Below are 13,110 nucleotides of genomic sequence, written 5' to 3' on the forward strand. Positions count from 1 at the left end.
GGTTTACTTCCATGTTTGGAGAATCACACAATATTCACCCCCACTATCTATGGTCGTTTGCAAAACGAAAGGTGGTGTAAAGATTTTAGTGCCGTTTTTGCCGACAATGTGTAAAACCAACTGAAATATCCCTCCAGAGGAATAGAGATATAAACAAGTGGACGTCCCTGAGTGTGAAACAGTGCACCGCTGAAATATCCCCTTACACCAAACATCAAATTACTTGTACTATGGGGACTTCTCGCAGCACAACTTCTGCCTCTAAAAAACGTCTTTGCGGTCTCCCGGAATACCACCTCAGTTGTACATTTTCTTCTTGCATAATTTGCTGGCCAGCCTGATGCGCAGTGGTAACCCGGGGTTACTAATCGCCACGAAATATATTCGTTTGTTTCCAAACCTAGATCAAACTTTGGTTTCTTTTCTTTGAATCAGGAGTGATCAATCCTAAGAAGCCATATCAGACAGGCTTGTACTTACTTCAGAGCATTTAACGCTGTTCTAAATTCAACACGTAATCCTTGGTGGTCAAACGCACTTCATCAACAAACATGCGGTTTTTTCCTAATCCAAATGTACTCATTTCACTGCACGTGAAAGGTACACAAAGTAACAAAGAAAATTAGTGCTTTGGCAACCGAGCGCAAGGGTATCACGGGGGCTTTCTTCCACCCCGAATGGGACCCTCTCTCAACGCAAGGGACATGCGCCATTCGAACTTTGCATTTTAGACGTTTATTCAGCCCACAGGTTTCACGGAATTTCTTGGTGCTGATTTTTTACCCGGTAAAATGATGAAGCGAAATTACTTTGGGACATAAGACGTAGTTATATTGGCAGACGACGCCGCAATGTTACTCATTTCCAATAAAAGTTTGTATTACCAGCTCACTTTTGTGTTGCTCCACACATCTGATATATTCATACCCCCCGACAACCAGAAAGCTTGGTGGATCGCTGAATACCCCAAATCGAATCTTGTCAGAGAGATTGTCTATGTTCATTGCCGTCTCCGTGCAAAACCCGCACGAACGGTGCAAGCTCCAACAAGCTGACCTGTAAGAAAACCTAAAAGCTGTGTTCTAAATGTAACAGGTCAAAATATCCATCCGTGTCACCTGCTCTTTCTTGCATTATGAAAAATACTGGTTACGCTTTTACCTACCATTTATCCCAATGTTCGTAAAACCGTTAATGTCTCTCAAAGATTTTCAAATCACTGCCGCATTAGATTGGTCAACGTTGGCTGAGTTGGTTTCATCCAAAGCATATGGTAGTTTATACGCCCGGCGAAATGAATAATCCATGCTTTCTACTCCTGAGAACTGTACTCAAAGTGGTTAACTGAATAAACATATATTGATTTATCTCGTTTATTCTTTCTTAATTCAAATTTTAATTGTGCTGTTTAAATTTCGTGTAAAGAGGAACATTAACAAGAAAGTGCATTAGTCGTGATTTCCCGAAAATTCAAAATGCTGATATCATCATCTGTTTTATTCATGTTTAATTTAATTTGTTTGACAACAACGTACAATACCTTGGTATGATTCTTATCGGAACGGTTTAGTAGTTCTAAAATAATTCTAGGTATTTGCACTATCCAGCATCAGGAGGCCATGATTGTGCGTAGGAGGCAACTATATGAGATCAATTCACTTTCATACATAACGTTACCAAAATTGCTAACCCACGGGAACATGGCGCCACTTTTACCTACTGCGTAAAACTTCACGAGAACCGTTTTCATCCAGCTAATCTATAATTTGGACAAATGCTCTCATCCAATCTATAATTTGGACAAATTCTCGTCCCGCAACTGCTATACTGTTTTCGCGTTATTTCATCACAGAGCTGTCTCAAAACCAGCCACGTGTAGTTCCACATTTGTCCTTCAGACAGTAGCATCTATTGCATGATACATAGGCATCTGCATGTTTCACAGACAGGTTGCTTTGTTCAAGCAAACAAAGTCTGGGCTCCACAAAATACGTTCGAACTTTGTCTACTGTGGGCAATGTTATTAGATGGCAAGAGCGATTTCACAGTACCTGTAAAGGATCTTGTAGATCTTGGTAGCTGTTTTCACCTGTTTTCATGTCGGAATCCCGCTTTCATATTTGTTCGTATGCTGGAGTTGATAAGCAGGTCGGCTTAACAGCAAAAAACCTACAAAGCTACCGACTCTCTGTTATGAAACATCCACGGCAACTTGAAACAAGGCAACATACCGATCGAAATTGAGCAAAATAACCCAAGCAATAGCTCTTGGTTTTCACTGTTTATTATTGTGACCATGACATCAATTGTATAGTGCCAGATGTCTGGCCAAAACACGGTCCAAGTGATTATATTATTTTCAGTCTCCAGGAATATATACACAGAGTCATATTTACACCGTCCTCCTCGACGTCAACCGCCACACCTGCAGTCGGAAATAAAGGAATTATTGTTGTATTTGTACCCCACCTGTCCCTGTAGTAAATGATTAACATTTTGCAAAGCAACACTGTGACTGAGGCTGCGCATCCACGAACTACACTGAGATTTCTGCCTGCTATACAACAGTGGCGAGTGAGCAGTAAGTTTCCTTGATTCGCAGAAGACAGTCTGCCAAATACATCAGTTACTTTACTTTGTTGACTACTATTGTATCAGTGATACTGCTGATTGGAGGCATACGAGTAGTACATTCTCTCGTAAATCCACTCTGTGTCTCTTCAAAAGTGAAATCTATTACGGACTTTGTGGAGTAGCTCTATAGCATCTGCTTGCATTCGATTAGCAGCGAATAAAGATCCAGGAAAGTTTGGGAAGACGCGTTCAAGGAGAAGAAGGATTTTTGGTTTTGCAAACAAGATGCATGTTGGAGTTCCGCTTCCCTGTCCAATAGTCTGTAACTGTTCCCTAATAAACAACTCCGCAGCGAAGGCCTTCTTCGTTACACTATTAGCCAAGCCCATATCTATATTATACCGCTATGCAATAGCCTCGATCTTCGTGGTTTGATTTGAAAGCATTCAGATCACTCGTGATTAGTTCTGCGAAATGCACTACCAGTTCAAGTGTCGTTTTTCAGGCCCGTCAGTTGAAGAATCATCCATATGTAACCAGCGCAAAGTGAGTGCCATGCAGTGCTTAGGTATAATAGACCGCTGGCGAATATTTGATTGATGTCGTTTTTCAGTCCCCGTCAATTGAAGGATCATCTATATGTAACCAGCGCAAATTGAGTGCCATGCAGTGCTTAGCTATAATAGACCGCTGGCGAATATTTGATTGCTGATGCATTGGAGAAGTTTCCTATAGTATTACACGGTGACATGGGTTTTCCTGTTAGTGACAGGTTTCGCGAAATAGGAACTCCTTTTTCCCAGAGTTTGGATCGGTGTTATGTGACACAGTGGACCAAACTCCGCTTTGAGTGTTTGAGTTTACTGATTGCTGGTCATGTGGCTGTTGGTCGATATACTGATTTCGGCAAATGACTTGCGAACTTTTCGTCAACATACGTGGGGACATCGCCAATGCGCAGTTTAGTGGGTACGACCTCTTTTCCATCCCGCTTTATATAGCATTTTATGTGAACCTTTTGCCCGTTTCTGATATTCCTTTTGCCGTAGTCTGCGTTTGTGTGAGTTAATTGGTTATCCCAAAACCTTCTTTCTGGCCGTTTCTTACTTGGCTTTGATTGGCCCTCTTCTTGGTTTGAGTTACGTTGAGGTCTGATCTTCATGAGATTGATTGGTTGGTTTCACAGCATTATATTCCCCATTGTAACGATTAGCGCTACTGTTTCCGCCCGTTTATTTGGTACTTCCGTTAGTTCATTTAGCACGTTGAGTTGCTCGTTTATTGGGGCTTTTCTGTACCACTTATGAGTTCACCGTGTGATCGCATTCACAACTCAGAGATCTGTGGCTGTGGCGTTCTCTCGTTCTTAGCGGTTGGATAATAGGAACATTTGTGAAATTTTCATTTGAAAACCACCTTCATAAATTCACGTTCTCCTCTCCTACGTCAGCCAGTATGCGAAATTAGATTCAGTCAAACTCGTGTCCTCCCTGATCGTTGTGTACGGAGCTGCAGAAAAGTTGATCTTGCCTTTTAGTTGCAAGCTTCTGATCATGCATTCTGGAGGAGCACTTCCTTCTAGTTTTTGGAAATCTCACTCCTTGCATTGGATTCTTCATATGTCATTGTTCGTCTACATTGGATCTAATTTCTCCACTGGTATTGCTTATGTCTTCAGAATTTTCCTCGGAGGTTTGTAAGCAACCGTCGTATTGTGTCGTCGTAAGAGCCCTGCCATTAATTCAGCAGCGTTCTTGATTGTTGGGAGTGTAAACTGTTTGTTTCCATTTTGTGCTCTTGCACCAATCATATTGACGTTTCCAGTGACTTCCATATAAAAAGCCTTGGATATCAATTTCTCTGCTTCAATTTCTATAAACGTTTTTCTTTTTTTTTGCCCATCAGTTGGTCACAATGCGATTGAAAAATATTCAAAAACCACTTATGTTTGTGACAATTTGAATAGATACTGTCGAAGTTTAGGATTTGTTCAGTTTTCGCCGGCTTTCTGAGGATCTCAGTTTGGAACGGTCAGTTCGGAAATCTGCTGATAATAACGTACAGAAATGAAAGTTATGCGCCGTTTTATTCTTTGATTGCGAATCTGATGTCATCGAAATCGTTGTTTAGTGTTTAGCTTACTCGTTGCAGTTGGGTATATTTGGTGATAGTGAGATCGTCGTCCACGTAGTGGATCCACGTTTTGAAATTTGTCGGACAACAGAAATTTTTGTAATTTTCACGAACCCATTGGTACTCCCCGTAGTTGTCCGTTGAACCTAAAATGTGTGATCGGGTAAGACGAGTAATCAACAAAAGTCTTCTTTCTCCGGCAATCCAGTTGACACGCAGCTGCTGTCAAACACAGTTGTCTTGACGGAATCGTGGTCTAGAGCCAGGAATGGTTAGATCGCACAAAATGAGGCCACTATTTTGTCCTGTTCGATGTTTACGTTCTTCGGTTTCTCCAAAGATTGTCTGTTATCGCCGTCTCTGGAGCAGTGAACTACAATCTTCTAAACGCTCAACANAATTTATATGTGTTTTTCATGTTGTCATCGTACTCTTTCGTATATTTCAGTGACGTCCTGTTTGTGAAAACCTTTCAGAAGTTTCTACCCATATAAGTAATCGGCGGCAGTAAAATTCGATTGCCCGGCTGCCTTTATCACATAGGCTAGAAATCCTAAGTTTGACTGAAGCTCTGTTAGAAAAAGTGACCATCGTTTGGTATATAGCTGCTGCTAGCAGTCACTTTCAAAATAACTAGAAAGATATTTTTACGTTTGTCTACTTTTGCCCCATTAGCGAAGCGGGCCAAATAAGGCTGGTGCTCACACACGCATTTTATTGTGGCATAACAATTTGGAGGGTTCTGAACATCTAACAAACTGGTGACGTCTAATTCAGGTTGAATTCACGCGCAAACATAGAGTTTCGCCAGAAACTTCTTATTGTGGCATAAAAATTTGGAGAATTCTGAACATCCAACAAACTGGTGACGTCTAATTCAGGTTGAATTCACGCGCAAACATAAAGTTTCGCCAGACACTTCTACGGACCATTGATGATATATTATTTTGCCGAATGGTCACCATCCCCCTACACCTGCTTCCTGTCTTTAAAATATAATACGTAGAGGATACTGATAGGATAAGTTAACTAGACAACCAAAAAGAGGTAACGTTAAACAGCCATTTGTTCATCGGCTAAACTAGAACTCTGTCGGCAAAATTTGTTTCTTGTAGTGTGCAATCATACTGAATGAGCAACTTCACTTACCAAATAACAGTTTGGCTGCATAGAGAAAAATTCATGTCTCTTTAATGTAAAATGTTTAATGGCCACTTAAATTTGCTTGTAACATTGGTTGACGTTACAACCTGTACATTCTGTCAGCTTATCTACTATCAGTGACACATTACCCGTAACACTACCGATTCATATTTCTCGGTTTATCTGGTCGAACCCTGCGCCCAGAATACGTTTTTTCAGCCAGAATTGGAGAACATTGCTGAAGTATCATTTGCGTATGATAGAGTGTTAAATCTGATCTTCGGTTATCTCCGAAGAACAAAATAGTGTTTTAGACTTGTCGGTGTATTGAAAGCTCCTGCAGATCATGCCGGCAAAATAAAAGACCTTTTTAGTAAACAGCTCCGGACTATCGTATGGTTTGAACAAAAAGCCAACGTTTTTAGCTGTTCCATGCATTTTTCGTTCGACTATTTCAGCCAATTTGAATAAATACAAGTTATCAGGTAATAAAGAAGGAAAATATCTACTACTCGGAGTAAAAACACAAAATCTCGAAAAGGTGAGAACTACTCGGCAATTTTCATTGACATTGAGGTAGATTTCCAGAAGGACCAGTTATCAGGGACCACACGATGGGCTTTACTTGAGATAGACACCCACAATCTTGTGGCCTAATAGTTAGTTTTGTTTGCTGCAGACACTGATGTGTGAATGTCCTCAAATTATTGGCTTCTACCCTTATCATAAGAAAACATTTTCATATAATGATCTAAATGCCTCTCAGGAGATTGCTTGCTTGTTACTCAGTTTATTTGTATGGCGTCAATTTTGTTCAATGGAAACATTGGTGGGAATATCCTCTCCTATCACAGGGAGTTGCATAATCCTCTAAATTCCCAAGGCGGTGTTGTTTTGGCTTTCGCAGTGCAGTCTGTTGGTCGCAGATTACAACTTGGGTGAAACTACAGTTACAACGATTCAAACATAGGTCGACCGTGTAACAGTTGATTGAAAACAGGAGAACAAGTTCAATTTTGAATAATAAATCCCATAGGCGTAAAAGACCCAGCATTTTGTGAAGCACGACAGGATTTATGAAAATGAGGGCGCGCAACATAAAATAAACAAAACGAACGACGATTCTGGGTGGAGTATTTTGGGCAGTGCACGGTTCGTTAAAAACAAATCTTACCGGTTCATGGAGCCTCACGCCGGCCGAATTTTTTCACTGAAATGGTATTAAAAAACCTTCCATATTCGTGATACAAAGGAATTCACGTGTCATCGAATAGGCGCAGTTTTCTAAAAAAAATCTGTAAAACGTTAGAATTTGTGTTTAGCATGCGGTAGCTATTTGGACTACCGACAGAACTGTGAGTTTTCTATAGAGGAGAATGTCGCTAGCTCAGGTAGCGTAGATGGTCGTTGGCTTGTTCGCTGAGCTGGGCAATTTGGTTGCAAACGTTTCATCACCAATCAAGGTGACATCATCAACCACTAACATACCGCTACGCACAACTACGCACTGATGAGGTCACCTCGATTGGTGATGAAACGTTTGCAACCAGATTGCCTAGCTAAGCGAACAAGCCAACGACCAGAACTAACCATTTCACATCGCCTAATCACATACACAATAATGGTCCATCATCTGTTCTCTGTTTGTTTGCAAGTGCTATGTGTATGTGTACGTGTGTGTGTTTCTGCCTCATCTTACCGCTTCCTGTGAGATCCCAGTCCAATCAGCTGATGCAACATCAAACACGGTGACGGTGTTTAGATTTGTTTAAGTGGATCAGAGGAATGGTCTAAATTGCATTTTTGGGTCCGCAAACCTGAAAAATGCAGAATTATTACTTGAAAATCTGTTTTCAACTGAACCTGCTTGTCGAAAAAGGTTTAGGATTATGCGCATTTAAAATACTCAGTCCATTTGCAGCATGTTCGCATTTCCACAACGTGCTGGTTAATTATTAGTCATAGCTAACTGCTGTCTCTTAGTCCGGAACTTTGGTGTCAGAAAAGGGATAACTAATAAGAATGCATTGACTTCATTCCTCAGAAGCGAACTTAACAGTTGAAAGGCCCCTTGCTCTATATATCCAGGCCGTTGGCAAATTGATTGCTTGGGCTGGCTTAGAGGCTTGCCGGATTTTGCTAGAGTTTGAGGGTCCCAGGAGATTCCGAGCATGGTTGGGTTATTTTCAAGAGTCTGAATTCCGTGTCGCGAGTAAATACACAAATCAGTTGATAAATTACGTTGAAAAGCCTATGGAATATTGAAATCCCACTGATTTCACATTTAAGATGAATCTGAGTGTCTGGGTCTGTGTCTCCACAATCTTTCTACCCCGCAGAGGTCCAAGCCTCATGCAAACGAAATTGGAACCATAAGCGTAAGGTCATGAAGTTTGTCTGTATTGACAAGCACAATTCGTTAAAAAAAGTCAGGTAGTTTTAAATTCAACGACAAACGCTACCATTGGGATGAATCTGCTGGGTCGCCTGTGAAACCTGCCCACTCTATTGGTATCTACCAAGCGACCCTCATCTACTCTTCACATCTGATACACAGGTTCAGTTTCTGATCCGATATTTAGGGCCTAAACCGACGCTTACTGCATGCGGCTAAAATTTACGCGAATGGACGCTTATCTCAGACCCCAGTTTTCTCGCGAGGCGGCCAGTCTCTTCACAATATCGCGGTCTGGAACAAATTGTCAGGTTCGCTGTCCGCCACTCCATCCACAGTCGAACGGCAAGACCAAACACCCGTCGAATTAGGCAAGGAGACAGAAGAAACTTTGCGAAGTTTTCCGCTAGTAAATTGAGCATCATCCAGAGCAGATTTTCCAACGGCGTCAACCATTCTATGGAACCGCCGAACACCGCAAGACAATGGAGAGGCTAAGAACGTTTAAAGAAGTCCTCACAACTGATGCCACACAGGTGGGTTTGCAGCGTCAGAGAACGATGCCGCGATTAGATTTTAGACAATAATTCACCGTCACACAACTGAGCCGCACAAGATTTAGATTGGCCCACCAAGGCAGATCCAGCAGACAATGTACAAAACGTGCGGTGAGGAACGAGAGTTTTAATCCTATAGGTGTTTAGGAGCCATTTGAGCCCGGCAGTGCTGCCTAAATTCTTTCAGCTGCTCTGCCGGTGGCCCAGCTACAGAACGAATCACGATAACAATCACGCATAACAGGACCAGCGATCCGGTTAGGCCACCCAACTCCAAAGCTCCGCAACAACATTGGTATTGCTCATGCTAGAAACGCTAGCTTTGAAATAGCAGACCAACGACTCAGATGGCACATTGGCATCATTTAGCCGAACGTTTGGTGGAAATATATGGTGAGAACACACGTATATGAGCAATGTTAAAGCGAAGTTAATCGACAAATGCTGTCCCTGAAAGATTTATTTCAAATTTTCGTGAACTGTGTAGTTTGCAGGTCGCATTGTTCAGACTCACTATTTTTGTATTCATTTGAACCGGTATAATGTGATATTTCAACAGTTGTTCCATGTTGAACAAACAATAAATTTTGCTGTGTGCGTGGTTACATGGTAAAGAGCACCCGTGCCGTTTTGTTTGCGAATTCAAATGATGTCAAAACTCACCTGGACGAAAAACAGCTTTAAAGCCTTTAAATGTCCGGATGCTGTCCGAAATGAATTTAATCGTGACATTTTGTCGGAAAACAATTGGGTCAGGAGGATCGAAACCACAAAAGGGTCCGTGAACCAACTTGTCATCCCCAGTTCCAACAGTAATATGGACAAAGTCGTATTCACACCTTTCACCGGTGTACGATTCTTCAACCTGTTCATGGAAGAAACGTATACGACCATTGGGAAGCATTCTATTGTCACAACGTATAACGTGGGAGTTTAGTACGCGAATTTCAATTGACATTTGATCAATACATTACTCCATTTAGGCCTAGTAAACGTCTGCGTACCGTCTCCGAAATTCGCCAGAGGTTCACATATTTTTTTCGTTAACTTTAATTTGACCATATGGTTGCCCATCTCTCGTTATCTGCAACGCCTGAGGCTGCGGAATACAGTATTCAACTTTATTTCGATGTGAATGGTTTGATTTCTCAGTGTTGTGCGCCTATTTCCTGTATCATAACAGACCTTATACAGTTCAAGTTTGTAAACTCTCAATTCCAGGGATCCCCTACTGTGATAAGGCAGGGTTATCCGCAGACACTGTAATCAACTTACTCGCCCTGTGGTAAATATAAGAAGCCTTATCCCACATGAAGTTGTGACTGAAATAATTAGGTGGAAAATTTATGAGCTCGCGAAAGTAAACACTATGTGATGCGAGCAGAAATTAACTTGCATAAACGAACTGAATGCAAGTTCTCTACCCTTGCGCTTGCGAATGATTTAGACTGCTTTAAACTTTAATGCGAAATGAAAATTACGGGCACTGTTACTAAACACTGGACCAGTCGACAAAACATCTAGGAATGTATTGCACTACCGACAAGCGACAAATTGGCGATACAAGGTTATCCAATAACAGCCGATTGTGGCTTGTATATCGTCTAAACTGAGGCACCGCGGCTCTTTGAAAATACACTTTTTCATAATTTTAAACTGTCCCAGAGTTATGGCCTTATAGAATGTATGTTTTTCTCCTTTCTGATATAATCTCACCGGTTACTGGTGTTTGAATGTATGAATTATCAGCCATCTAAATTTGGCATAACGAGTGAAGTTGGAAGCTTACATCAAAGGACACAAATTTCAGTTCGCTCAAGCCACGTGGCTTCCGAATCTTCCATGTACAGTTGAGGTTATCGAAATAACTTTCGGGGTAACCTGGCGAATGAAACTGTCCAGAATACCCGTCCAGTACTTCGCCACACTTGAGATCTGGAATTTGAAAAGATGGTAATTCACAGTCAGATATCAAACAAATCTGGCTCCCGACCAAATGATTTCCTGCAAATAGAGTGCTTCTTTATGCAATGGGAATATCTACGGGTTACGTGAAAGGTTGGAAAGATGCCGATGAAAACGCAGTGCGTTTGTTGTTTAAAAATGATGCTTTCTTAATTATACCAGTTACTTTACAAGTTTATAGTATCAGGCACAGAACCCGGTGCAGTGTATTTTTGTGGAATCGTTCATTTTGAAAAAGAAATATGTGCGATTTTGTGAAACAACTGATTCCACTTCATAATGAAGACCAACAAGACATGAATTGCGTCCACTGATGAAGGATGCACAATCCCGCAAAGTTGCGAATGCTGGAGGACTTATGTCAGGGAGATTGTTTCTCAAAGAGGGTCTCACAAAAATTTGCTCCCTTAATTCATCGAAAAATTAGAGGAATCAGATGCGTCTTATGCGGTCGGTAACTTACCTACTGGCATACCAGCTGCAAAGCGCATTGTAACGGTGTTAAAGAAAGGGTGGCGAAAATGAGCCTACACACGAGGTAGAAGATTCGTTTATAACTTATGAAAGACCGTTAGGAGTAGCATTTTTAGTGATATTATACCCGTACAGGTTGTTGTACTGCCTGAGAAACCGAGTTTGTAAACCAGTTAAGGCGTAATTTGATTTAAGGCGTGGTATAATCAAATCAAATGAAAGTAATTGAAGATGTCAACTTTAGTTTTACTTCCGTGGTGAATTGCGGTTTGCCGGGTTACACACTATATGTTTGTACCTGAGTATATTTATCATTGCACACGAAGAATTATACCAGATATAATAAACAGCAGTGGTGAAGCGTATAGCTACCGTCGCAAAGCGACGTTAAATTGGGGTTCATCGGTATGTCAGTTTAACTTGAAAAGTAGACCGCGGCACTGCTCCGAGCGAATCAGCCCTGAACATATTTCAGTAAAGAAACGAAACTTGCTGGCAGTCTTCAGTGAATCAGCCTTTTGAAAAGGTAAGAAATCATATCACACTCTAAATCCTTGGAAAATCAGGCCCCAACCCACATGCATGTAATATAAGGACATTTATTGTCTCTGTGGTGCCATCAAAATACCTGAAGTTGAGTTGACCTGTTTTACAAATACCTAACGTTTCAGAGATAATTTTCGTTGACGTCACTGCGCTTATTGTCTGCTGACGTGGTACGCCATGTTAGTCGATCAGCTGGCTATTGATTTTTACCACCAATTTCGACAGATGACTTACAGACATTTTATCGCCATTGGCTAGCGCATCGTTGGCGTGCTGTTGGATGTGACTCAGGCAAACCCATGAAAAGTTACAATACCATAATTCCATATGCACCGCCAGCTTTATTTTGCTCCAAAGTGCTGATATGCTTACGTGTTATGAGCAGTTGTAGCTTACATTTGGCCAATTACATTCTCCAATGTACATTTTCTATTTTTTCACTTCCATTCTCATGGCCCTGTTGGGTTTAAATACTATATATATATATAGTATTTAAACCCAACAGGGCCATGAGAATGGAAGTGAAAAAATAGAAAATGTACATTGGAGAATGTAATTGGCCAAATGTAAGCTACAACTGCTCATAACACGTAAGCATATCAGCACTTTGGAGCAAAATAAAGCTGGCGGTGCATATGGAATTATGGTATTGTAACTTTTCATGGGTTTGCCTGAGTCACATCCAACAGCACGCCAACGATGCGCTAGCCAATGGCGATAAAATGTCTGTAAGTCATCTGTCGAAATTGGTGGTAAAAATCAATAGCCAGCTGATCGACTAACATGGCGTACCACGTCAGCAGACAATAAGCGCAGTGACGTCAACGAAAATTATCTCTGAAACGTTAGGTATTTGTAAAACAGGTCAACTCAACTTCAGGTATTTTGATGGCACCACAGAGACAATAAATGTCCTTATATTACATGCATGTGGGTTGGGGCCTGATTTTCCAAGGATTTAGAGTGTGATATGATTTCTTACCTTTTCAAAAGGCTGATTCACTGAAGACTGCCAGCAAGTTTCGTTTCTTTACTGAAATATGTTCAAAGCTGATTCGCTCGGAGCAGTGCCGCGGTCTACTTTTCAAGTTAAACTGACATACCGATGAACCCCAATTTAACGTCGCTTTGCGACGGTAGCTATACGCTTCACCGTCGCTGTTTATTATAGAGTGATTAACCCATCAGATAAAGTCTTCATTTGTACGATTGGATGGTTGGCCTCTACATGATTTTTTTGCTGAATACCATGTTCCTAATGACCAGTCAAATTCCCAATTTTTACCCTACCCCAAAGTTATCGAAGCGCTAACTCACACCTCT

At 41.2% G+C, this 13,110-nt stretch overlaps 1 protein-coding gene across 1 annotated transcript in view; it reads right to left on the reverse strand.

The window, feature by feature from the left end:
* Nucleotides 1–7,034: 7,034 nt before the first annotated feature.
* The window catches only part of T265_15415 (hypothetical protein), a gene marked incomplete at both ends in the record, with an annotated part of 11,428 nt that continues 5,352 nt past the window's right edge, over nucleotides 7,035–13,110 (reverse strand). Inside the window, 3 exons of the mRNA XM_009178002.1 lie at nucleotides 7,035–7,060; nucleotides 9,466–9,667; nucleotides 10,592–10,737. Of these exons, the coding sequence (XP_009176266.1) occupies nucleotides 7,035–7,060; nucleotides 9,466–9,667; nucleotides 10,592–10,737 (374 nt within the window). The remainder of the gene's footprint in view (nucleotides 7,061–9,465; nucleotides 9,668–10,591; nucleotides 10,738–13,110) is intronic.

The sequence above is a fragment of the Opisthorchis viverrini genome (assembly GCF_000715545.1).
Source record: "Opisthorchis viverrini unplaced genomic scaffold opera_v5_486, whole genome shotgun sequence".
NCBI classification, from domain to species: Eukaryota; Metazoa; Platyhelminthes; class Trematoda; order Opisthorchiida; family Opisthorchiidae; genus Opisthorchis; species Opisthorchis viverrini.